Genomic DNA, 27819 nt, shown 5'->3' with positions numbered 1-27819 from the left:
TGTTGTGGACATACAGAAAGCTAGGGGGACAGGCCTAACGTATGCCAGGCCATAAATCAGTGTTCTTATGTGCTTGTGTTTTGGTTTTGCCTGCCTCTCAATATTTTTACTCATATTTGCAGCATTACCATCTTCATGGGGGACTGAAGTATGCAGGGAGTATTTGTATGCAATCATGATGTCAAGGGCCCCCAGAAACTGATATTGAAGGTTTACTGTAACTAAATACTTGAAATTATTTGATAACCTAGATACGGTTGTGACTCTTAACTTGCATGTGTATTATACAACATTGGTAGAAAGTCCTAATCAAATTCTGAACTCATATAGCGCCATTCAGCCCTGGACCAAAACTTGAACAGAGAAAGTAACTTCTTGAAAAGGAGTAAAACGAGTAGCAAAAATGATCAGTGTGTGTGTTAGTGTGGAATATCTTGGGGTGGGGGAAACCAAACAACATTAGGTATATGTAACCTTTCATAAGCTGTTGATAGGGTTTTACTTTTAGATGTGGTTGAAATCTTTGAAACTTGAATGTTTTAGCAATGTTTCTTATTAAAATCTGTATTTGAAAAGGACTGATTTTTCTAACATTGCATGGAATAATCATTGACTAAAAACTTCTTCAGTAAGCTGTAGTTAATTTTTAAAAGCAGACACTGTTGATAGATTAACTACAGAAATACAGTATTTTGAAGTAACTGAGCTATGTCCCATCTTTAAATGCCCTTCAACTGTTAGAGTGTCACAGAATCCCAGAATGGGTCAGGCTGGAAGGGACCACAGTGGGCCATGTGGTGTAATGTCCTTGCTCAAGCAGGGTCATCCTAGAGCACATGGCACGGGATTGCATCCAGACAGTTCTTGAATATCTGCAGTGAGGGAGACTCCACAACCTTTCTGGGCAACCTCTTCCAGTGCACAGTCACCTGCACAGTAAAGCTCTTCCTCATATTCAGGTGGAACTTCCTGTGCATCAGTTTCTACCCAGTGTCTCTTGTCTTATTGCTTGTGACCACTGAGAAGAGCCTGGCTCCATCCATCTTTAGATACAATGTTGAGGAACCCTCTCAGTCATCTCTTCTTGAGGCTGAACAGGCCCAACTCTCTCAGTCTGTTCTCCTAAGAGAGATGCTCAGGTCCCCTAATCACCTTTGTAGCCCTGCACTGGACTTGCTCCTGTAGCTCCACATCTCCCTTGTACTGAGAAGCCTAGAACTGGACACAGCACTCCAGATGTGGCCTCACCAGGGCTGAGTAGAGGGGCAGGATCACTTCCCTTGACCTGCTGGCAATGCTTTTCTTAATGCACCCTGGGATACCATTGGCCTTCTTGGTCAAAAGGGCACACTGCTGGCTCATGGACATCTTGTTGTCCACCAGGAACCCCAGGTCCTTCTCCTCAGAGAGTGTCACTTCGCTTGATTCTGTTGTTTTTAAAGGGGAATAAAGGAGAGAGGCCCTTCAAACCCTTCAGGATTTTGAGAACCTGGCAAGTATCTGTAGTTGTGAACACTTAGAAACTGGGCCTACAATGATCTCTTCTGCATTTAAAGATGATGTCTTCAAGGTGAAATCTTGAAGTCAGTGAGAAATGTCTTAAATATATGGTGCATTTATTGCATATTTTTCTCTCCTATTTCTGTGGGAAAAAAAAAGGCTTGAGGGTAAAGCAAGGAATTCTGATGGTTAGCTGTTTGGGATTTGGGAGTGGGAGGTTGAATTATTTTTTATTCTTGGTAAGAGCTGCTAGAAACTAAATGAACAAAATTCATCATGATCTTTGAAGGCTCATGCACTGCTGGTGCTTGTCATCTTCAGCTTCAGCAGTGTGAACATTCACATATATTAGTTTTGGGAGGACTTGTGACTTGTTTGGCACTACTGAAGATCAGATATAGGAAATGTCAAACTGGACATTGAGTCAAGACCCATTTTTTATGTTTGGCCTTTGCCCTTTCTAGGTTTTTGGATGTTGAAAGTCAGATTTATAATAATTTCTGACCAAGGGAATGATAGGTGAATCCCTAGTCAGTAATGCTTAAAATACGACCCAGCTCCCCATGATCCTGACATATAGCGATTTTTTTCTTTTTTAATTCGGTTGTTCTTCCAGATTTTTTTTCGTTCTTTTACTTTTCTACCCATTTATGGCCTACTACTATCCCTTTTTTTGCTGTTTACCTCCTGAAATCAGTTCTGATTATTACATTGTAAACCTACTAATCACACAGTTCCTACTTACGGGAAAGAGAGATGTTCTTTTCACTGCAAAAATTTAGGAACAGGGTAATGTACAGTATTTTACTGGGAAAAATGCCTATACAAAACATGTTGCAGAGATTTTGCTGATATATTGAGTTGTACCCATAACTTTAAATTCTGTTAAAGTTGGTGAAGACAGGAATTATCTAACTACTAGAGCACTGGAGTGGGTTCCAGGCATTTGAGGTTCTGTTCTTTGTATATTCTGCATCATGGGAAATCTTTTAAGTTATTCCTCTGTTCCTCCTTTTTTCTTCTCTAAAATGAGAATTTTCCTTGATTTTAGTGCTGTGAGCTAAAAGAAAATTCTTAGTGATTTTTGAGTTGAGGTCAGATATTGCAGGAGCATAGAGATACCTGAACAAATAACAAGTTTTCCAAATAAAATGGAAATGTTGCCTTTTTATCATTCACATACTTATAATCAGGTTCTTTTAACTGCTGAGTACATTCATATCTTCCTGCAACGGCAACGAGTCTTGCTTTTGAGAGAAATGAGAAACCATTATAACCTCAGAGGTCAAATTGCGCAAATATTTCCTTCTTTACCTGTACAGTTACCAAAAACCTTTTTTTATTGCAGTCATTTTTTTTAATGCAGAGCTGCAAAAAGTTCATAATCCCATGATAACAACGCAGATAGACCTATACTTCCTAGTTCTTTGGCCAGAGTAACTCTGATCCTACATTCATGTGCTAGAAACTATTTTCTGAAAATTCAGTTAAAGCTTTTTTTGCTTTCGTATATTCTCTCCATTTTATAAATGTCTTTGCTCAAGATCAAATCCTCCAGCAGTCTTTCTTTAAAAATCTAAGCTAAGCACCTTAAATCTTGTAAGGTTGTTTTTCCAACCTATAGTATTTCCATATCCTTAAAATGTGGACTTCAGAACTGGGACCAATAGTTGAAAAATAGCTAAAAATTGCAATGTGGAAGCAGCAAGAGGGTTTGTTTCTTTTATTGGACAGTACTTGGTGTGCGTTTTATGACAAGCTTTTTTTTTTTTTTTGCCACAGCACTGTTCTAAGAACTGATGTTGCTATTTATGTTTGCTTTTCGATGCCTCCTGATGGCTTGTCAGTATTGTACCAAATAGAACCTGGTGTATTTTCTATATCTATGTAGCTGTTTTACTGGTTCTCAGACAGATACAGATATACACAGGTTTTTTTTTTTTTTCTTAATGTGATTACTTTAAAAGGAAAGCCTGACCATACTCATCCTGTCATTCTCATAATTTCATAATTTCTTACCCAACTGCTCTTGCAGAATCTTCCGCAAACCCTGTGGACAAAACTTACCATTCTCTACTTCAATTAAACTGTTAGCAGTATTGGATCAAGAATTGTTTCCTTGAGGGCCTTGCTGAAAGAAGTTGCACTGTTTTATAAGTTACCATTAATAAATTCATTTTAAGATTGTCATTGAACAATTTTTTGATCCATCTAACATGCATCCTACTGTAAGTATGTGCTGTATGAAATTTATGAAATATTATAGCACACAACTTTCCCTAATTCTCCATGTGTTAAATTTGTCCCATTTTATGCTGCCAGTATTTCTTGTAAACTTGGAAAACTGAGCTCTTCCGAAGTTTCAAAAAAATATGTTCCTCTGCTGATGCCTTACTCCTGTCGTGCAAGTCAAACGTTAGTATGTAGCTCAAGTGATGCAATTTTATACTGCATTAGGAACTACTGATTTTTAATAGGTGACTGATTCTGCTTTGTCTATCAAAGTTATACTCATTGTTGAGTTATCCTACGCTGGATTCAGCCTTTCTGTAGATAGAGTATCACATACTGCTTTAAAATTCTAACAAAGTTTTGTTGTTTTGGGTTGTATAGCAAATATTTCTGAGATTTGAATTTGTCTGTATTAACTCATCATTCCACATATTGTAGACAATTTTTTTCATTCTCTGATGTTATTAGATGGTCAGCTTACTACAGTTACTCTTTTCCAATTCTCAATTTTTAGCTGTTTATTAGCTTTGTTAGCCTTAAGCTTTTGGTAACAGGCTGTTGCCTGAGAGAGGTCTTCAAGAAAAGTGGCCACTTGCTGGGCTTATTACAGGGCACATGTATACATCAGTGAAGTGTTCCAGAAATAAAATGTCAAAAAAATATTGTGAAACAGTTGTTTGTATCACATTTATATATTCTTTGCATATGAATACCATTATTCTTATTTATATCTACAGTGTTAACATCAGTATATTGATAATCTTTAATATACTTCCTGTTCTTTAGTGTAACATCACGAGTGTTGACTTAGTTAGTGACTATGATGCTATTTATCAGTCTTCATCATTTTTCATTTACATATATGCAGAGCAGTTGGGGGAACTATCACCCAGCCTCACTAAGAAGCCACATCTTCTCTGAATTGTGATTCTAATTCTCCTGCTATATTCCAGTACCGTTTTCCCCTTGTAATCTCTGTGCTTCTTGTCGGGATCTGCTCTCCTGTTCTTTGGCCTAGTTTTTTTTCATGCTTCTGTATCCGAAAGCGATAGTGTCTTTCTAAGACCTGCTCGGGCTCCAAAGTGAATCCCAAGCAGCACAATAGAAACAGACTTTCAGCCTTCAGGTTTTGTCATTGTGATTAGGCCCACAGTGGACAATGATGCAGACATAATCTTGTTTAGCTGTGGAATAGATGGTTCAACTAGAATGGGATGAGATTTTAGACTGAAAAGTTTAAAGAAGTCATTACTGAGCATATCCAAATTATTTTTCTAGAGGCTGATGAAGGATGTCAGTGGAAGTTTTTCACAGTGTTGGCAACTCCTATGAGCTATTTCCATTCTGAATATTTTTAATATGGAAGAGTAATGATCTTTACCTGTCAGTCTCGTTCTTAGTAAAGTGTAATATGCTTTTAGAGATGTTTTCAAGAGATTCTAAGGTAATACATCTTGAAGCTGGAAAACTTCATCTCGATGTATTAATTGGTGGCAAAACAGTAAGTTACTTTAAAAAAGGCATTGGAAAGGGAAACTGCCAGGTACACTAATACCTCTATTAATAGATATATCAGTAATGCTGATTTTTAATTTGGTTTTTTTTTTTTTACTCTCCCTCTCCATTCCATGCTAGTAATGGGGATGAAAATTAAGAATAAAAATCACACTTTAATAAACTCTGAATCAGAAATAATTTTTGTATTTGTATTTTCACTATGTCTGAAATTTTTCTACTTATTATGGATTTAAAACTTACTTTGATTTTCAGTATATTAATGGTGGTTTACTTGCCTACTTTTCACATAATAGAATCTTTAAGGTTGGGAATGACTCTCATGTCATTGAGTCCAACCTTTGATTGAACACCACCGTGTCAACTAGACCACAGCACTAAGTGCCACGTCCAGTTGTTTCTTGAACACCTTCAGGAATGGTGACTCCACCACTTCCCTGGGCAGCCTGTTTTAGTGCTTAACCACTCTTTCAATGAAGAAATTCTTGCTGATGTCCAATCTGAACCTCCTCTGCACATCTTGAGGCCATTTCCTTTTGTCCTGTCACTAGTTGCTTGGCTACAACCTCCTTTCAGGCAGTTGTAGAGAGTGATAAGATGACTCCTGAACCTCCTTTATTCCAGGCTAAACAACCCCAGCTCTCCCTCAGCTGCTCCTCACAGGACATGTGCTCCGGACCCTTCACCAGCTCTGTTACCCTTCTCTGGATACACTCCAGCACCTCCATGTCCTTCTTGTAGTGAGGAGCCCAGAACTTGACACAGGACTCTAGGTGTGGCCTCACCAGGGCCACGTACAGAGGGACAATCACTTCCCTGGTCTTGCTGGCCACGCTACTTTTGATACGAGCCAGGATACCATTGGCCTTCTTGGCCACCTGGGCACACTGCTGGCTCATATTCAGCTGACTATCAATCAGCACCCCAAGTCCTTTCCCACTGGGCTGCTTTCCAGCCACTCCACCTCCAGTCTCTAGCGCTGCATGGGGTTGTTGTGACCAAGTGCAGGACCCGGCATTTTACCTTATTAAACCTCATACCGTTGGCCTTGGCCCATTGATCCAGCCTGTCCAGGTCTAATTTGAAACAAATCTTAAGAAAATTATTGAAATAATTTTTCCCCCTAGTAAGTAACTGGTATGGAGCAGGACAATTACAAGATTTGTTGCTCAAATATAGAAAGAAATTAAATAAGTAATTGGAAAATAGTTTCTGAGCATCCTCAGTAGAATCTATTGCATCATATTTAATTTGTAACATATCATATTATTTCTGTCCTGCCTAACAGATGGAAAGGCTGTTAACTGTGTCTCACTTCAGGACCAAATTTGTAGAGAATTTTCATGTATTAAATCATATGATGGCTTTGAGCTACTAGTGTGATACCATCAAGAAAAAGGTAGTTTGAGTCCATTTCATGCAAAGTAACTTATAAAGCTAAAGAAGTATTAATGCTAGTTTACAAGGTACTGCTGAAAAATCATGAATACTGTGAAGAGTTTGCCCATGCAGAAGAATAAATGAAATCTTACTGTGAGAGATAGAGAAGAGGGCAGCTAAGATGATCAGGAAGGCCTGTTTTATGTGAGGAGATCAGAAGAGTTTGGCTTGCTTAGTCTAGCAAAATGAGGGCTGAGGAGGAATATGATTGCTTTCTGTAAATGTATTAAGGGAGTAAATACTGGGGGAAGAGGGAGCAGGGAGAGAGACATAGTGCTGTTAAATCTAAAAGATAATGTTAGCACAGAAGCAAATGCATATAAACTGTTTAAGTAAATTAAGATGGAAATTAGGAGATAGAGTCTCAAAATCAGGTGAGCCTTCTTGTAATACTAGTTGAGAACAATATGGATCTTTCTTAATTTATGCTGAAGATGCTTTGATGAGCTTGTATGGTATGGTAGAGGAATAGGCTTAAAATAAGTAAAGGCCTCAAACTGCTATTAGAGCCTGTAAAATATATATACATAAAAGGAAGTAACACTACAGTCCTATTTTTATTTTTTTTTTATTTGTAATTATTTATTTTAGTTGCTACTCCTATGAGCTTTGGGTTTCTAAAGGACAACACTTACTCTTTCTGGATTTGTCAGTATTAGCAACAAAAACAAAAAAAAAGAGAATGTTTACCATAAAAAATTGATGGTTGGTGATAGATACCCTAACTCTGAAGAGCTAGCAAAAATATAAAATAATACAACATCTGTAAAGACTATGTACCAATATTTTGTGATTTCTACTGGAGTAAAGAGTACAGGAATATGTATGGAATATGGCATTCCTCACAACATATTTGAAGACAAGGAAAGCTCCCATAATTGGCAAAACCAGTAAACACTGATAAATCTTATCAAATCTTCCTTTTCTGTTTCTACTCTCTGAAATAGTATAAAAGGGACAGGTGAAGGGTTAGCAGATCCTCAGTTTCGATTTTATCCCTGTATTTTTTATTTGTTAAATAGTATTGAGTGCTACAGTTATCTGGCCAGGAGTACCTGGTGAGATGTGAAGCTTTTCATTTGGGGAGTTTCTGTGCCAGGTACAACTAAGAAAATTCTAAAAATTCCTACAGCAACATCTGTTAGCCAAGGAAAAGCAGCTATTGAAACCTCTGCAGAACCTTACCCGTGGTTGTTCCACTGGTCCCCTGAAACTTTAACTGTGTAGTCGTAATGTTTCATTATTATATTTCTTTCCAAGATACACATAATTGTGTGTACAGTATGTAAGAGGTATGTATAACCAGAGTCACTTAAAATATTTGACTGGATTGCCAATTGAAAATATTTGTACTATTTAATAATGTAGATTAATCTGGCTGAGATTCTAGAAAATGTTTGCTTTTTTGGTTTTACTTTAGAGGATCTGCATATGGCATGTTTCACTTTCTTTTTTGAAGACCACACATTTGTGTCATCACATGAGCAATCTGAGAATGTCATGTCTTTCTGCTGTTCGTGTGAAGCTCACAGGCCTCCTTTGTGCCTTCAAAGAGGATTCTCACTAGCATCAGCCAGCAGGGTTGAACCAGAAAATCAAGCAGACAGAGAGAAACACTAAGTGAGAAGGGAAATGAATTCTCGTAGAGTAGAGGAAAAATAATAGGACTGACATATTTTGATATTGTTGGTCTTTTACTTACCTCTAGACCTACTTTGAAATAGCAGCAAGGATGCAAATAAATTTTTCATGCTTAAAGAAGAAAACAAATAATTACAGAAAGTGTAATTACCAGAAAAATTATTTTATAAAATGAATCTGTTAGAAAGTCATCCTTTCCAGTGCCTATAAAAACATCTGCAGTCTGCACTTATAATAAATGTAATCAGTTTTATACATTGAAAAATTCTGACCCAGCTGTTCCACTGTGACCAGGCTTCAGCAAAATGCCCTTCATGGCTCAACTGGATGGCTTTAGTGTTTGAAGGAGGGAAATTTCAAATAAGATCTAAAATACACTTTTTGTGCTTCTGCTTATTATGAAACATGCCTGTCCATTGCTGTGCTGTTGAGGGTGTTCATGTTCTGTTAGTTCTTTGATCAGTGTGGGAGGTTTTGCAAAATTAAAAGCTTTTACATAGAAAGGGAGAGCTAGAACCAACAGAACGGTGTTTCTTTTCTCTTAAAATTGTGTTGATTGCTTTTGTTGTCAGGCAAGTGTATTTTTGTCACTACAGTTTTTCATTTTGTTACTGTGCCTTATCTATTTAGAGTCCATCTTTGCTATGATTTTTGTCAAGGTTCTATTCTGAATGGTGGAGCTGGTTCACAGTATTTAATGTAGCAGAGAACCTGGAGGGCGTAGGGTCAAGACCTGTTGTGCTAGGTGCTGCTTAAGGATTTTGAATAACCAAGTCCCTGTCCCATAGACCTCACATTTGGGGTCTTTTTGCTGTAAAGAGGCTGAACTCCTTTTAGGAAAAGGGGAAGTAGTGTCGCCATGCAACTCTTCTCTGCTACAGCAGCCGGGCTAGTCATTTAATACCTTGATTTATAACAGTGTTGTAATCTAAATAGGAAGCAGGTGGAGTTACAACTGGGTACGATACTTTGGATATTAATGGCTTGGCTTGGCAGTGGAATTCTAAAGCTGTATATACTTTTTCTGTCTTAATTATGCATTCATTAAAAGCTTTTATACCCAACAGAATAAAGTAAATATTGTTTGATCTCCATAGTGTGCTCCCAGACTGTAGATTTGCACAGCAGGGTCTTGATAATCTGAATAAATTGTATTTCCCCAAGGAGTTTATCTTTCAAATAAGGTCATAAAGAAATGCATTCTTTCCCCTTAGTTCTCCTTGTGCTTTTTCTGCTATTTATAACATGGAGCAGAGGAATAGAGGTATATTGTAGTCTGCTGTGTACTTGGTTATGATTAACTCTAATTTATCAATCTGTTACATCCTTTTCTTTGGCTTGTGCAAGGCAATTATTCTTTAAAATACAAATGAATAAAGATGGATTTGGAAGTAATTTAAACATAATGTTTATATCTATTTTTCCTGTTTGGCAGTTTATCATATCTCTATATTAAAATACACCTCTGCATTAAAATATGGACAATGTCACATAATTTATTTTGAATATTTAATATTGTCATCTTTCAGATTACGTTTGTTTGGAAAATAGATTTTCTTTTATGAGGGTTTTAAATGTCAACTCATTGTTAAATTGGTTTGGCATCTAAAGGTTAATAATACTGAATCAGAAGACCAGTAGTGTGGAACAGTGGATTCCCTTACTTCAGTGGAGGGATGTGCACTAAGTAGGATGCATAGGATCAAAGGTAGTTCTTATTTTAGCAGTACACACTGATAAATAATTTGACCAATTTACTAAATTTGTTTGAGTTTACTGTGATATTTCAGAACAATTTCAACTTCAGTTGTAAGTGCTGTGTATAATTTTATACATATTTTCTTAGTGTGTTTCAGCAGTGTAACGTACATCATATTAGAAGAGATAGGATGTCTACCTTTCCTTAATTCTCTTCAACTCTTAGTGACAGTTCTGCTTGTGTTCATATTTCGTCCTTCGGCTCAGGAAAGATAAGTGGCATATACTTAAAAGTTTATAAAAAGAGAGATTAAGAGGTTCAAGAATTGATATAAGCCTGTTTTGTATTGCATGTTTTTAAAGAACATACTGTAATACAGTACCAGAAGAAAGCTACACACTACTTTAAAATTTTAAGGTTGCTCTTTTAACACAATATAATAAAATCTGTGGAAAACAGAGACTGCCAGTACTCTTACTCATGACCACACCTAAATTTCCTGTTTAGTAACTTATTTAATCATTTATCAAAGTTTTTAATTCAATTAAGTGTTTAATGTGAAAAGTCTATTCAAATCAGACTCAGCTGGCAATAATTGCTTTGATCCTTCCTGTGGGATTTTATTAAAGCTAGAAAGTAAGGTGCATTTTTCTTGCAACTAACTTACCTACTGCATTTTAGCCTATTTCTGAAAGTCTTACTTCTTATAAAGGACAAAGTTATCTGATCTGGGTTGTACACCGAGCAATCTCAGTGTGACATTTTTGCCCTCTAGTATCATCACAGAGACAGTAATGTACAGTACTGTATAATCTTGATTTGAATATTGTTATGACAATCTGATAATTATCATTTGTAAAAGCTAAAGCACTATTTGACTCTTTGTCTGTGAAGTACAAACCTGTAGATCAACTCTAACCTTACAAAACCAAAAATGAAATGTTTCTGATTCCAGGCCAAGACCAGTTTTAACAAAACATACTTACAGTATTCATCAAGCAGTAAACTGTAAGTCCAGCAGGTCACTAGTGTATTATGTTAAGTGAAGCATCAAAAATCATCTCAAACTTCACAATAAAAATAAGTAAACAGATAACCTGCATAATAAATAAATAAACACACATACATAAATAAGCATCTGAAATAAGTTATAACATATAGTATAGTAAATAAATAACTGGTGAGATTATATTTATCCATCCATAAGTATCTTCAACTCTAAGGCAGCCTTCATAAAAACAACTTCAACTGGTGTTGATCTGAGGGCATAGGGGAGTTTGGATGACCATGAAAAATAGCCAAACCAAAAATGAAGGCTTACCAGTGTCATTCAGATTTCACTGAAAATGTGAAGGCTTTTCAGGGGAAGACTGCATTTGTGTGTCTCATTGCTGTTTCTCTCTAATGAGGAAAGATCTTATTATGTTATCCACAGTATTATCCTCTTCTGAAGCCCTCTAAAAGCCACGTCTCCTTCTCCACTGACACTTTTTGGGGTTTGATCAGGCATTTGTTTTAGTTGGGCTGTTGATTCTCAGGTCACCGTGCTTGATTATTTATTCATTCATTCATTCATTCATTTATTTATTCGTCTATTTATTTATTTATTTTTATGCTCCCCAGATACAACCATTGACTACAAAAAAGCTCAATAAATACACACTGAGCTCTTCTAAATTTCTTTCTGGCATTTGGCATTAATTCAATCAGTGAGTTCTTTGAAAAGAAAGTTTTCCAAACCCGGGACAATGAACTATGGTTGTTGCTTGTCAAATACTGTGATGTTTACTTTGATTAGACTCTTACGTGTTGTTGCCACCACTGCATAACCGTAACAGAAGTGGTGTTGTGAGGTACCGTCTGTGATCTGAGGATATTAAGTCACTGAGCAAGCATACAGACCAGATACTTCTCATGTAAAATTCATTCCTTTCTCTTTCTTTCTGCAACTGCAGATTTATCCCTACCTCCTCTGTTAGTGTGAAGAGGAGCCGACACTAGAATATCTGTGGCTTTTGGGATGATGGCTGTTAGTGCTTGTTCTGACAACGTAAAGAACTTTTCTTTGTTCTTCCAAGAAAGCAATGTGAAACTCCTATGCAGCTGTTTAAGTAGATAATGAACGGGATTTATCTTTAGTGTAGGACTCTGCTAGAGAAGTGCACTGTTCAGACTGGGAGGTTATGTAACAAGCAGGAACCTGCAGAGGAATTTGATTTCCTTTCTTCCAGTACAGACTCCTCTAACCAGGTAAAAAAAATTCTTTCTCCACTCTCCATTGCATATGCATAAACAGCTCCACAGTCATTGGGACAGGCACCCAATTCACACGTTCAAGATGTAGTCCGTAAAACATTCCAAAAAACCCCTCTTCGCACTTTCCCATCTTCCCTGTTGCTCTGCTCTATCTGCCAGCCGTGCAGCTCATTTGACATTTACAAGATTTCTTGTCAGTTTCATTTGGTGCTGCCATTCCATCCAGCAGAGCAGTGAAAGTGAAATTGACTTAATTTAGTCTGTTTCTCTTCCTTGCTCTAGTCCCTATGTTAACTAACCAGCAAAGTGAAACTGACGAGACTTCTTGTCATTTTCACACATGGGGCTGGTCAAAGAGAAGGCAGCTGATAGGGAGCAATGCAGGAAATTGAAAGATGAAAACCAGGATTGCGGAGGAGAGAGGAAGAGAGGTGTGAGCGTACAGCAAGAACAGAGAAGATGAGTAAACATGCTTATTTCCCAGATGCACTGCATACTTTTGTATAATACAAGTGACTTCTTGGCCTCTCTCCTGAAGAGAGCAGTATGGTCTAGAACAGCAGTAGTTAGTCGTCCAGATTTATGTCCAATTTATGAGCGATGCCAAGTTAAAAGTGTTAGCCCGTAAATATAGGTCATCTGCTAGCAGGATGGAAAAAACTTACTGCCTTGAGTTACTGTAGCTTTTGTGTCTTCAAATTTTCAGCTGCTAGAAGGAGGGGGAAAAAAAGCAGGAGGCCAACATGTACTACAGGTTGATGTCAGTGGTTGGAGGAAAAAAAAGGGTTAATTTTTTCACTGAAGAAAAATTCATACGTAATAAGATGTAGCTAAGCATCTTGTATTTTGTGAGGTTTCATGGAACTAAAATTGTACTACACAGGTGCTCTAGCTCAATCAAAACAATAAATAATGAACAAACAACTGCTTTGTAACAAATCATAGTAGTTAACAAATACATTTTTTAAATGCACTTGTTAGGTCCTGTGAGCTCTTGTCATACAGTGTAAATCATGCTGGTTTATTGTAGTATGTGCTAATCCATATTTCTTATAGATGCTTTATGCACATATAACCTTAGAAGTTGCAATATAAATTAGTAATATCATATGTACATGTGTGCTACAAGTGCATATGTATAAGCATATGTATAAGCATATGCACTGGTAGCATTTACACATACATTTTGAATGAGGCTGTGTTAATTAATTTCAGGTTATATTGCCTTCTTTCTCCACAACTCCAAAAGAATGACCTTTTATCATTATCTGAGACCTGTGGGGGTTTTTATTCTCTGTTTTGTGTTTGTTTGTTTGTTTTTCTGAGATGTGTTTTGTTTGCTTCGTCCATTTAGGAATTAAATAGTTTTAATTACTTGGACCTGTATAAGCTTGCGGACCTCTTCAACCTGACTTTGTTGGAGAATGCAGTCATTGGCTTCCTAGTAAAACATCTCTCTGAGCTACTGAAGAGTCATCCTGAAGAAGTTCTGGCACTCCCATACTGTCTTCTTCGAGAGGTTTTTAAAAGCGATAGACTCACTTCACTCAGTGAAGAACAGATCTGGCAGGTAAGGAGATTGGTGAACAACCAGAATGTGTGATACTCTATAAACCATAGCAGTAATCTGTTGTTTTGAAACCCTGGAGCAATCTCGAGGGAGAATAAGCACTTGAGCAAAAACTGTGAATAACAACTGAGGGAAATTTCTAAATGAAGCTCCAAAAATGTTGTGTTGTGTTAATGCAATTACTTTGTTTGAAAGAGAAATTTGTCATACTGCTTAACTTGTGCTACTTAAATATAGCCCGAGATTTCCTTCCAGATCGGATTTCGTTGGTGGGAAGACATGGCTGATGCATGCAACTCAATTATCATTGCCTCTGATGAGGCTAGTGCTACAAGTCTGGTGGCAAACCTGCTTCTGCAGTCTGTCCCATTCACATCAGTCACATTTAGCTGTGTAACTTCAGTAGTCATTTAAATTGTTTGGGCCACCACAGCTGACTTTGCCTGAAGCAAATTAGAGAATCATCACACAGGCAGCTCTGCTAAGAGATGGGTGGAAGCTTCAGTGAAAGGTTTGTGGCAAAAAGCTGGAGGTGGCAATCACTTCCTTTAAAAAAGCTGGATCTAGAAAATAGCCAGATTGCTACCCATAGAGTATTAACAAAATAAAAGCCTTATGTTGTGACCTTAAGTGTGTGTCTTGGGAGGAAACCTAATAGAAAAAAACCACCTCTTCAGAGAAAAACAAAAACTAAACCAAAATCTATCCTTGGAAACATTCCTATAATATGTCTTTAAAAATTGTAATTCATGATATAGTGGAAGGCAATCTCTATAATATTGGCTACCCAAAGACTTCTCTCTGTTTCCTTTTTATTGTCATGTTTTATAGAGGAAAGTATTCCTTTGTATTTCAAGGTAGAATATAACTTGCTTGAAAGAAACCTGTACATTCTTTTTAGGAAACAGGTTATATTGATCCAACAGAGAAGACTGTGAGTCAGAAAACTGATTTGTATTTCAATGCCTATTATTTATCTACTTATATTTTGGATTATTCTAAGGAAATAATTACATTTGTATGCCATCATTTTCTCTAAGTGTAAAATGTGTTTTTATCTGTGGGTCAGTTCATGTTCTGTGGATTAATAATGTCACACAGGAACAAAATATTTATTCTTAAAAAAACCACAAAACCAGTATGTAGATGTAACTTAACCCTTCAGGCTAATAACTGGCATATTTGTTTCCAAGACTTTGAGCCTTTAGATTATGTAGTATTTTACAAAGATGATATTTTCTGCAAATACTAATATGAAGTTAGACTTTTTCCTGTCTTAATCCTTGGAGGATACCTGTACAACAGAACCTGCAGCACACTACACATGATGATGGGTTGGGATTGGTTGAGGTTTTTTAGGCACAGTACAGTACTCTGCAGTCCTAGCCCACATTCCCTTATTCATGGAGATGTCTGATTGGCTGATAGGGTTTCATCATCATTTCTCTGCAGGGTCAGTGAAATCCCCTAGCTACATGCTTGGGTATACTTTTGCTAGAAAAGTTGCTGCAGAAAGCCATGCAAGTACAACTTCATGCTAGCTCAGTAGTGAGCAACCGCATCCAGAGTAATATGCTGTCTGGAACCTGCTGTAATGACATTTGGGAAGTGGCAATGATACTTTTTTCTTCCATTTTAGGCATCAGGAGTTTTTAAATCTTGTGTCACTGTCCTGTCCTGTCCTGCAGAAAGACTCAGAAATAATTTTCTTAATTGTGTGCACTCCAGTCAATGAGCACTTCGCGAGGCAAATATGACAAGCGCTCTGTTTCTGTTGCAGGGTCATACTGGGGAGAGATACTTATAGGTAATATGCTGCTTTCTGAGTGACAACAAACTCCACACTGTCCATTTAAGTGTTATCGTAATTGCCTCTCTAAAGGTTACTAATGCTGTTCTGAAGAATTTTTTTAAACTAGTTTCTGCTGCAGGCAAAACGTGCATGGGTGTCTTTAATTCAGTCTGTGCAACCAGGAAAAAAATATATATTTATAAATATTCCAGGTCTCCAGAATGAATTAAAAGACACATATAAATATTTACCAATTTGGGCATTCAGAAGGAAATAATAAACTGGTTTTTTGCTTTATCTTAGTAAATAAGTAATTCCCTCATAGGCAACCCAATAGAAGAAAATCAAATCAGACCAGCTATATTGCCTCAAGTGTAGTTAAGTTCATCATTTTTGCTAAGGTTATAGTGGTAATGCAATATACCATGGAAGAATCTAATATTCAGCCCAGGGTGAAGATTGGGCATGCCAGAGGATTAGTGTCAGGGTGCTTTATAGAAGTGAAACTTGATGGACAGGCTGGAGACAGATCTACAGAATCTCATTAAATTGCTGAATTGTTCATTACTGAGCACTCTCACTGTAATAAAGTGCTCATTGACTTTGACAAATCCCCATCCCATGTCTTAAGGAAGAACAGCAAAGCAAGAGGTGTTGGGGAAGCTGGAGGAAATTGGCACAAAGTGGGGGAGATAATAGAAAAGCTGATGGGGGGATGCTACCATTTGATTTGTCTTACCTGTGACTAGTGTGGCCTCCTGCACACACATGCCTGCACGTTATGGTGATATTAATTCAGCATGTGCCCAAGGCACCTTTGCTAGTAGGCTACCACGGAGCCCTAGGCACAAATTAAAGTTTCCCTCAGAGAACCTTTGAAAAGGATGCCACTGTCTGCAGAGCACAGTTATTTACACTAGTTGGAATTCCCAATGTCCACTGGGCGATTTGATCCTAATGCACATAAAGATTAAGGCAGTTATTTTAATGTATCAAAATGTGAACACAGAGTGATGCTTGAATGTGATTTAAACTGAAGTGACTTCAGTTCTTATCTGTCACATTTTGGGTTTTTGTTAGACCACCAGTTTACAATTGGACGATTTTAGTGAATATGGTGAAATACAACTGTGAACAGATCAAGTTTCAGAAAGCTAAACAGTAATAGTAATGGCAGTGTGCTAGGATATGGATTAATGTAGAATACTACAGTAATTCCTGTTGATTTTTCAGACTCTTTGGCTTCATGTAAATGTCTTATTTTAAGTGGAGACAATAGACAAGGACTATAATGATGTATTTCTTAAAACAAATAAACAACAAAAAGCCCACCAGAAAGCCTGCATAGGCTGTGAAATTGGAGAAATTTACTAGCCTCCATCATTAGGGGTTTTTTAGGTAGGCTAAACTAGTAATAAGGATTATTATTGACATAAGATTTGGTTTCATATTGAGTTTTTACATTTTTACTAGCATGTGAGATTTGAAATATTATTTTGTATACAGGAAATTTATTATTTGTCAGCTGCATTAAAATGTGTAAACTTAAAACATGTAAGAAAGAATTAAATAAAAAAAAGATGAAAGAGACCAAGGAAGAATCCTGAAGAAGTTGGAGGAGAAAAACCTAATTTTTAGTATTTTTCTTCTTCATCATGATCTGTGCAGCACTTCTTTTTTCCACAGGAAGCAGTCCTGACAAGGACATAAATGTGTACTTTATCTTGAAGTGAAAAGTGAGTCTTTTCATAATTAGCCATTATAAGATAGGCTCATTGGCTCTACTTTAAGGAAGCAGGTGAATTCTTTCTCTTGATAATTGAAAAAGTAACCAACCCTGTAAGATGGAACGTGTTGGAGAAATGTAGCAGTAGAGGGCTTGTTCTTGGAACCTTAGCAAATAGAAAGCAAGCCAAGATTTATGAAAAAAAACTAATGTCAGCCTTAGTTATAATACAGTTATGCCTTATGATTTTTATTAGAAAATTCAGTGTCACAAGGCTTAAATATTCGTATTTCAAAGATCATACTAATAGTTACATATAGAAATATCTACTGGATCATTCTGTCTCCCCACAGCACATTGGTCAGGTATTAAATACTGCCTTTCATCCAAGGTCAACTCCCAAATCACATTTGGAAATAAGTCTTAATGTGAGATCAGTATAGATTAGTTTCTTCCATCTCTGCTACTGTTTAAGTAGGTGGTTAAAGGATATATATTTTTTCAACAGCTAACATTAAAAGCAGACCAATTTTAATATTTTTCAGTGCTTTTGAAGCCAAGGTTAGAAGTTTTTTCTTGGTTTTGGTTTTTTTTTTTTTTTACTTTGCCATGCATCTTGGTTTCTTGGTAATCAACTGATAAACAAGGAATCTAGGAAAAATTGGTAAATAAAGCTACATGAGTGGTTTATTCAGCTAGAAAACATGCAACTTTGTTGTGTCTTTTCCAGGGGTAGTCTCCTAAGACATTCTAGCCCTGTTAACTTCTTTGCATGTAAATTCTGAACTTGAGTTCATGAAGTACATGTTCCACATATGAAAGTGTAGCACTAGTTATTCTTTTTATTCCTTCAGATGTGATGTCCAAAACCGGTGTTTGGTCTCTATATTAGAGAATTGTCTTTGCTTGAATAAATAGAAAAATAAATGACAGGAAGGCTATAGTGTTATAGGTCAATATGAGTTACTAACATCTCTTTTATAAAAATAAAAAAATGTACAAATCCAGTTTTCTTCTTACAGTCATGTTTATCCTCTTCTAATGGAGAGTAAAGTGCCCTATTTTCAGCTACCTTTTTTTATACTTGAGCTCCATTTTGAATTTCCTGGTGACATTTATGGAGGGCCAAAAGTATTCAGCAGAAATCCTGCTGTAGGATATTTCGCAGTGTACAGATTGTGGCAGAAAGGCCCAAAGACATCTTCTATTCATCCCCAGTGATGCACACATTTACCTATGCAGAACAGCAGTTTCTAAAATGGGTTGTCATGTTCCAGTAAAAGCTTGCCACTACTTCAGTACAGTACTTGATTTTTTTTCTGTCAATCTTTTGGTATTGCAGAGCAATTTTTAATATGGAGAGAGCAAAAATAATTTTTCTCAGGGATATATGTATGTTTTGATGAAATGCGGCCTAATTGCCTTGCTAAATGAGAACTAAAATTTTAGTGCAAAACAAGTAATGACATAAAATAGTAAGTGAAGGAAAGCATCTCAGTAGTCAATGTTATGTTTAAGCAGTATATTAGCCTTTCACTGTGCAAGAAATAAGCTTAAGTGCTCTCTTGGGCAATAAGTGAAATAATGTCTGGTCTAATGCTCGTTCCTAGTGAGTATTTACCCTAAGCAGAAAACCACCACACTAAAATGTAGGTGTCAGCCTCTCATCAAGTGAGATGTAGGAGAGAAAAAAGGAGTTTGATGTATATCAAGACAGGTGAATTGGTGAGGCTACATGGGAAAATTAACATATTGCCCATGCATGTTTTGCAGTGCTTTCACCTCCTTTTTTGTACCCTTTTCATGAGTAGTCTACATAAAAGCACCAGAGGGCCACCTGTGAATCCCAGTATCCACTGTTGCACTGTGTGTATCATGACTAGCTGCAAGCAAGATCACATAGTTACCCTCAAAGCAGTGGGAAAACATAACCTATGATAGGATATATATTTCCTTTTCCTAAGGCTAATCCTCATAAACATAGGTATCTTCCCTGATTCCTTGCAGTATCTCCAGACTATGTAGGATTAATGTTGCATATGCAATATTTTTGGTAGGACATCTATTATATATAGGCCAAGCTGGTAGTTGTGGCCTAAGGGCTTCAAGGAGGTCAGTGTCCACTGGAACTGTGGACTAAACAGGGTTCATGCAGGATATGTGGATCAAGCAGTGGAACCTCACACTGTCCTGCTGATGTGCTCAGGGCATGCACTATTTTCCTGATACAATTTCTGCATCATTTGTAATATGCCAAAATGGCATTTTGGCTTACAGGGAAAATAAATGCTGCCCCTGTTGGTGCTGTCCCCTTATTTTATGAAACACCTTACCCCTTTGTCTGCCTTAGCTTAATTCTAATGGGCTCTTAATCTTGTCCTTGACAGTAAAGTTTTGTGAACTTTACATATGCTTTTGTTCTGAACTTTTAAAAGTTTCTGCCTCCTATTTTTCCAATGTTAGCTAATATTGTTATTGTTATTTATCAAGTATAGCAGTATAGAAAGGGATTTTCTCTACTAAAACTGGGTTTATGTTAGGAACAATTGTGTGTTCTTCTAATTTTCTTTTTGATGCATGTTGATTCCAATCAGAAAACTTGATTATTTTGCTACTATTGCTGTGAGCAGTAGAGAATTACTGAAGAGCATTACTTTTGTTTCACTGTCCTACAGTAATATTGCCTCACCTTATTTATCCCAGATTACCTTCAGAAGTGCACAGAATATCACACCAGTATTTAGAAAGGCTGCTGTGCCCATAGCTCTTGAATTTAGGTCACTTCTTCAGCTAAGCAATGGATGTGCATTTTGATTTAGAAAGCCAAAGAAGAACACCAAGGTGTACATGCAGCAAGACTTCATGTTATTACATTCTGTGTTTGAATTTGTCTGTTATGGTGGGGTTTGTGTTGACTGCTATGCTCTTTGTGGCTCTAATCTATTGGAGATTAGCTGAAGTATAATTGTATTAGTATACACGTATATGGTTATATAAAAAGGTTGCTGAGGCTATTATGAAAGCCAGGTGTGATTGGAAATATAAATTACTTTAATTTTTAAGTTAAAGAAAATAACATGAAGTCTACAACCCACAGATACCACAGATGATCAAATGAGGCAGTCTGTTGTTTCTACCTTAATTAATGTCTTCCATTCAGAGATATAAATTTTAGTAATCTCTACTCTTTCAAACTCCCAGTAAAGCTGTTTAACACTGTTACCAGTTGACTTAAGCCTGTGGAAAATGAGAGAAAATTAGAAGCTCTTGTGAGAATTCCAAGCTCCATATTTCAACAAGTTTTCCTTTGGGAGCTGGTAGAAGCATTACTTCTATTTGTAACTACAAAGTCAAAGAAGAGAAAAGAAAGAAAGAAGGTTGAATTCTAGGTTTTCTGAAATCATACAAATTGTCATCAATATGTTAAGATATTTAGAATCTAGTTTTGGGGTTGGGCACCTAAAATAATTGTGCCAAGGCAGATGTAGTAAAATTGCACTCATATGTCTAGACCTGCTAATAAGTGGATTAGTTCAGCATGACTGCTGAGATCTGATTAGCTGTTGTCCTGTGCTATCACTTCTGCTCCAGGACCAGGACACTAGTGGCTCCAGGAGGTTGAGGAGGCAAGGAGATAGAAAAGCAGTGACACTCCTGCACATCTTTGCTTACATCAACTGTGCCACCCTTGGCAGCTTCCAGATGTGCAAGTGATCTGCATGGCTGGGGGTTTCATTGCTTTAGGACAAAGGGTTCCTTATACTCCTTTGATCACCTTGGACTCCCTCGTGTCAGGGAGAAATGGAAGAAATTACAACAAATACATTTGTCAAAAAGATCTTAAGAAGCCTTACTGTGAAGTGGCTTCCAAGCTATAGGTCTATGTGGGATAGTAATGACAGATCTAAAGATCACAGTCTCTGAAGTGAAAATCTATGCTGAAAAGCTTTCAAAGTGCTCCTTTAGGGTGGAGCCTATTTTAATGTTTATGTAGAGGTGTGAATTTTATGAGGTTCAGCTTTTGGCAGTTGCAGGTGTTTGTTTGCTTCAGATATTATTTAGTCAGTTTAAATAATAAATTTATGTTTGTGTTAATCTTGTAGCGGGGAAGCTCTGATGTTCCTAATTCATTAGATACATTTGGAATCTTAAATCGTTTACAAATGTGGTTCTAAGTGTGTGACTTATTTTTTAAAAGAAATAGCTTTTATGAGAAAGATAAGTTGATTTTGAAAAATTAAACTCATCGCTTAAAAATGATACCTCCATTAATCTGAAGCCCGTCATGTGGGGATTAAATGAAAGTCAATAAATTGATGGAGAGAGTGGGGTTTGTTCAGGCTGGAGAAGAGAAGGCTTCAGAAAGACCTTGTGGCAGCCTTTCAGTACCTAAAGGGGGCCTACAAGAGAGCTAGAGAGGGACTTTTTACAGGGGCACATAGCGATAGGACAGGAGGCTATGGTTTTAAACTGAAAGAGAGTGGGTTTGGATTAGATATTTGGAAAAAATTCTTTACTGTGAGAGTGGTGAAGAACTAGAACAGGTTGCCCAGAGAAATTGTGGATGCCCCATCCCTTGAAGTGTTCAAGGCCAGATTGGATGAGGCTTTGAGCAACCTGGTGTAATGGACTCTGCCCACAGCGGGGGGTTGGAACTAATGACTTTTGAGGTCCCTTCGAACCCAAACCATTCTGGGATTTCAGTTGGAAAATTTGACCTCGGTGGTTTTGTAGTAACAGTGTGTTGAAAGCCTGCATATTTATAAACCAACTAAGAAGAGCATATACTTTGGAGTACGTTTTTGTGTGTGACCAAAGATATTAATGACATACAAGTCCTATATAGCTGTTGTAAAGATTATTATAGAAAATGATACATTTTTATGTGATTTGTTGGATTTGTCTATTAAATCCCTAGAAAATTATACCCTAACAATAGGGAAGAAAGGAATAGGAATCTTTTTACATTCAAGAACTATTTAGACTAATTTTCACAGAACTGAATTGCATTTTTATAGAATTTTGTTGATTTTGTGCCTATTTCATTTTCTAACAACTTTTACTGATGAAAGCTTGTAGAATCCTGTCTCCATAGTGAGCCACTACACTTCTAAAATACATTTCAGAGGTAAAAGTAACAAGAGAGGAATAGCAATAAAAACAATGTGCATCAGATGGTGAAAAATTGTCATTTCCACTTATAATTATGTACCAGCAACTTATTTTAATGCTAAATGTGGCTATGTAAAGTTTCAATGCATTTGATGTCAGCCTGAATGTTTCCTCTAAAAATAAAAAAGAGTGAGTCTAGATTTTGAAATGATGGCTCCTGGGAGGAAGATCCTTTTCCACCTCCCATGTGCTCTGTCCTTACCCTGTTCCAGAAAAGATAAAAGCTATCATAAACCCTGATCTCCTTAAACTGAAATAAAATCACAGTTAAGAGCCCTAGTTAGACAGATGTGTTTATGAAGAGATAAGCTTCTGTTCTTTGCAACTTAAGAAAAACTTACCAGATATAAAGCACCTAGCAATGTTGGTTCTACCATCATAACAAATGATGGAGGGTCCAAACTTGTGCATTTTCTGATGAATTAGAAAATGGATGGCAATAAGTTTTTACCTCAGAGCTTCTTGCCATTTGATCCAATTATTAAAGGAGAGTCAGGTTTTAAGGACCTATGAATCTACATTTTAGGAATGTTTATGATGGGGAGACTTCCTTTTAGTTTCTAACTATCTATGGCTGGACTTATTTCAAAGGAAAAAGTGAAATTGTGTCTCTGGAAAAAGCAAGATTGTGTTTCTGGAGGCCATATTTTGAATTTGGTTTTATTGCTTTGCTTTGCTCTTGTTTTATTTGCTTTGCTTTGTCATCTTCCACAAATTCCTTTTTTGATGATCTTGTTAAAACAAAATTTACCTTGATTGCAGGAGTAAGTCGAGCCTTTCCAGTGTGATCAATCCCAGCTCGCTCATTTTATTTTTGTACGCTCCCAGCTGTGACAGTCATTGCAATGCACAGGAAAATAGAGTGGTTGTGAGTAGTGGGGTAGCTGTAAATTCTGTTGCAATAGGAGCTACACACAAGCTCATACATTAAACACACACCTCTAAGTATGGAGTGTCATTGCTAGGAGTTACACTGGGCCTTGCTTGCTCCTTCTATCATAGTGAAACAACAAGTTAGGTGCAAGAAGCGCATTTGTAGGTCTGCCTTTGTAGAGAAGCTCCAAATGACTCGAGAGGAAACTCCTTCATGGCTTGAGGACCTGGTTGCACAAGAGTAAGAGTGGACTTGAAGCACACTATGGGATAGTTTTGTCTTTGCTGCTCCAAAGTTAAGAAAAAAATGCAGTTTTATTGCTTGTATGGAGATGTACTTTAGAGCTGAAAAAATGCCTCAAGTACTTTTGACAGATGATATTTAGGGAACTGTTTTATCCTCAGTTTCCGATACCTGCATCTCACCAGACTTTGCTCTGTGGCATGGAGCACCAAAATCTCCACAGGATTTTTGTAGTGGAGTAAAGAGACTCAGTTGGACATCTTGAGGGGACAGAAGATTTTGATTAAACCACTTAATTTTTCTCTCTCTTAGTTCCCGCTTTGTGAAAGTGGTTGAAATGTACACTTCTCTCAGAGAAGCTTGAGTTTTACTGCTTATAAATTGCTTTGAGATACTTGGAAGGAAAATGCTATATAATTTTGAAGTTCAGATTCCCCAGAAGGTGTAAAATGGCAAGCTTCCATGAGCTGTGATAATTTACAACAGCTGAGAGTTTACCTTCTGTCTGTACCTTACTTCACTTTGAGCTCCAGTAGATGAGAAGTTCAGTTTTTCTTTTATAGCAACTCTTCCTTACCGTATATCATTTTATATATTAATGTAGTTTGGCTAGCCTTTTGTAAAGCTGATTTTTTTCATCATGGTTGTTTTATTGTAAGTTTAAAAAGTGGAAATATCTTTATTGAGAAATGTAAGAAATAGAGAAAATGTGAAAAGAAGTTAATACAATTTTGAAAAGCATACATTCTATTCTTAACTGTTATTATTAAACTGGCAGTTTTTTCTATGTGTTTCATAAGAAACACATACATAAAAAATTGAACTAACACTGTCTCTCTCACAAACCTTTTTGATAAAATAATTTCCCTTTTGAGAAGGCCATTATAATTATATAGCACCAGGGAAGAACGAAACTTGCAGTAAATCACTGGAGTGAGAATGCAAGGGACTCTACTTGGTTGGTGGAGATTTTGTCTTTGGATGAAGAATTCCTCTCTTCCTCACAAGGATGTTGTGCATAAATATTTAATGAAAGTTTCTGAGATGGAAGTACAGGTATTAAAATTGTTACCAGTGGATCTGTTTAATTATGACTAAGAAATCTGCCAAAAATGTGTAGGTTGTGTACCCTCCTTGCACCAACTGACTGTACAGGACAATATTTTTGTCTGGCAGCCTTGTGAGGAAATCGGACAACTGCTGATGATTGCTTTTCAGCTTAAATGCTTTAAAAAGATGGATCTTGTCAGCACTTGAGAAAAACTGAGAAGTATTTTTAATACATTGTGATTCACTTTAATGCCATTTATTTTTATAATTTTTTTTATTAATACAACTGCATTATGTACCTCTCCTTTTATCACAGTATAATATCATGAAATAAATCTAGACACTTCAGCCAATAACTCTGCTTGGTGCAGTGTTTTTCAGCCAAAAGATCGAAATCAAATTTCTGCCTCTTGTAAAGTGGCTTACAGACAGCAGAGCTCATGTTCTGAAAGTTGCAGGTTGTCTTGACATCACACAGATCTCAAACCAGCAAACTCCAACCAAGAGATATAGTAATTCTTATTTAGCAGACCAAGAGCTTCCCTAAGTAGTATTCTGGACAAATCCACTGCAGCTTTTGCAGAGGCTGATCACAGGTCAGGAGGACATACACTAAAAAGTGCTTTCACCCTCCAGATATAATGAACCTTGGTCTTCTCTGATCTTCCTTTGGGGCCATATATTTCCTGGAGTCATAACTCATTTATATTTGGCTTCCCTCCTTATTGCCTGAGCCAATCCCTCGGTCCTCCAAACCCTGTCCATCTGTGAAGCTAAGAGTCTGACTGCATGGCAGTGATTATGTTTGAGTCTGGAAGGATGCATATTTTGTCTTTCCTGCCAGCTGGGATCTCAGTCTTCAGTTTGGGAGGACACTTTAGGGGCCTTCCTGTACACAATGCCAGTGCCACTGCTGAAGCAAGGATCTAGAACTAGTGTGGGATTGTCTGGGTAGGAGTTGGGGACAAATAGCAGAATAACAGGATCTTTGAATATGTGCTGTGATCCCTTGTGATGGGGAAATCTGAATGTGAGACATTGCTATTTATGTAAAGAAACATGTTTGCTTCTGAGTCTTCTTTCTGCTGCATCCAAGAAAGCATGTGTTGGCAGCTTCCCAAACTGTTACTTCCCTTCCTCACTGGTGTGTTAGGAATGTTTTGGGTTCATTTCCAAGAGTTCACTAAATATATAGATATATACATAGATATATATATATATATTTCATAAACAGTGTCTTTATATTTGGAAAATATTTAATATTTGAAATGGAAGGAAAGTGAAACTCAGCTGTCAGCCAAGTGGAAGCACTGAGGGGGAAGTACTTGCCAAATCACTGGAAGACTGAGCAACTTTGGTTGTGCTTCTTTTACCTAGGACTTGGAGCTAATAAATCTTAATTGGGCTGGCTTGAAGCCTTCGTGCTCTCTGAGGTTAGCAAGACTTCTCTAATATAGAAATAATAAGGACCAGAAAGCCTTTCAATTTACTTACATTAACAATAGACTTCAGTAATTCTAAATGGCATCCTCTGTGTCAGCAAGGATGTGCAAGTCTGCTCACAGCTTCTTCCACTGAGGGCACTTGTGTGTCTTCCACTTATATTAATGTTCTGCTTATGACCCCAAACTTTTAATGAACTAAAACTTGCATTCTGTCATATGAGAAGAGGTATACGACATAAAATTTCTTAAGAACCATTAGTGTTTGGATCAAACTTCTCTATCCACTCCCCCTTCAGGCAAATCTTAATCTTGGCTTCTAAGCTGCTTTTTTGTTTTAGTAGGCTGACCTGAACATTGGCAAGCATTTTGTGATGCTTGACAAACTAGAGAACATCTGATGATGACCAGGATCACAGAACAAAAGATTTACCACTCACCACTTGAAATACTTGCTTCTTTGAGAGGTACTATTCAGTTTGATTCTTTTTGACCTCACTTTCATTACAGCAGAATTGTGAGGATGAGATGCCATGTGGCTGGAGCAGTGTGAGTCTGGGAGAGGAAATGAACTAGCTGAGGAGGTGCAGGAAACTTGAATCTTTCATTCTTTCCAAATTTTGCCTTTTCATTTATGAGACACTGAATCTGTGCTGATAGTAAGGTAAGAAACACCTGGTGGGATTGATTAATTTTCCATCCTTTCGAATGTGGGAATGAACAACCCAACCCACCAGAAAACTAAATATTGATGCTGTCACTGGCATGATAATTGGTCTCTGCTTTCATCTCCAAACAAACCTTTGCTTGGATTCTATTATTCATTCAAAGAGGAAAAGTGTTATTAATGCAGTGTTCTTTAATTTTTTTTCTTTTGTGTGTGTGAGAGAGAGAACAGGAGAGCAATAATGCAATAAATATATCAGCTAAGAGAAAACATTTGCAAGAGATCTTTACCCATTTTTTTTAATCTTCTCTTATCACGAAGAATGTGAGCTGTGATAAATTGTTCTGCTAATCAAACAGCACTGAAAGGTTAGGTCACTGGAAGTCTTTAGTCATTTTGTGCTTTTCAAGAGTGAATTTGTTAAAATTATGCTGAATACCCACTTAAAGCCTGGGCTGAAAACCATACCTGTGTTTTATAACTCTGCACTGTCAGAACCCATAATAAGTCAAACATTCTTTCAGAGGTACTCATAAGGGAGAAAAAACCCTGTAAATTTAAGAGTAATTTCAGATTGTAAATGAAAAAGAGAGGCACGACTGTTCATTTGCACCAATCATGCCTTCCTTTCATCTGCTCTGATTAGGCCTGGTGCGGTTTCATCAAACTACTCCATCACTGAGCTGTCACTCCAGTCGTCTGTTGATTGAAAACAATCAGGGCTCTGATGGCACAATTATTCTGACCCTTTAACTAGAGGCTGCTGTGATAATGAAAGGTTGATTATGATAGTTTGTGCCTCTTTCAGTTTGCCAAGAAGGTTAATTTGGGCATCAGACGGATGTTTAATGGGCGCTTGCTGGCTACACTGAGGTAAATGAGAACGTGCAGTCTTCGATATTGCACGGATATAGTTTGGCTGTCAATCATTGTCATTTTGAGTTTGTGCCTCACACTCTGGAAATCACATTTTATTTTTTCCTTGGGATTTAATTTATTC

At 37.1% G+C, this 27819-nt stretch overlaps 1 protein-coding gene across 3 annotated transcripts in view; it reads left to right on the top strand.

Annotated features, from left to right (window-relative positions):
- KLHL32 (kelch like family member 32) overlaps nt 1–27819 on the top strand; it is a 118000-nt gene that overhangs the window by 65764 nt on the left and 24417 nt on the right. For 2 of the 3 annotated variants that reach the window (XR_001921411.1, XM_008931996.3), the window contains one exon: nt 13638–13853. Coding sequence is in view for 2 of the 3 variants with exons in the window: in XM_008931996.3 (XP_008930244.1) it covers nt 13638–13853 (216 nt within the window). In the remaining variant the exon portion in view is untranslated. Of the gene's footprint in view, nt 1–12166; nt 12278–13637; nt 13854–27819 lie in introns of all 3 variants that reach the window. The other variant, XM_018078387.2, reaches the window with a different exon arrangement.

This window comes from Manacus vitellinus, unplaced genomic scaffold, assembly GCF_001715985.3.
Source record: "Manacus vitellinus isolate BGI_N305 unplaced genomic scaffold, ASM171598v3 scaffold_4_pilon, whole genome shotgun sequence".
Taxonomy (NCBI): Eukaryota; Metazoa; Chordata; class Aves; order Passeriformes; family Pipridae; genus Manacus; species Manacus vitellinus.
Note: the sequence above shows the minus strand (reverse complement) of the source record. Positions and strands in the feature narration are given on the sequence as shown.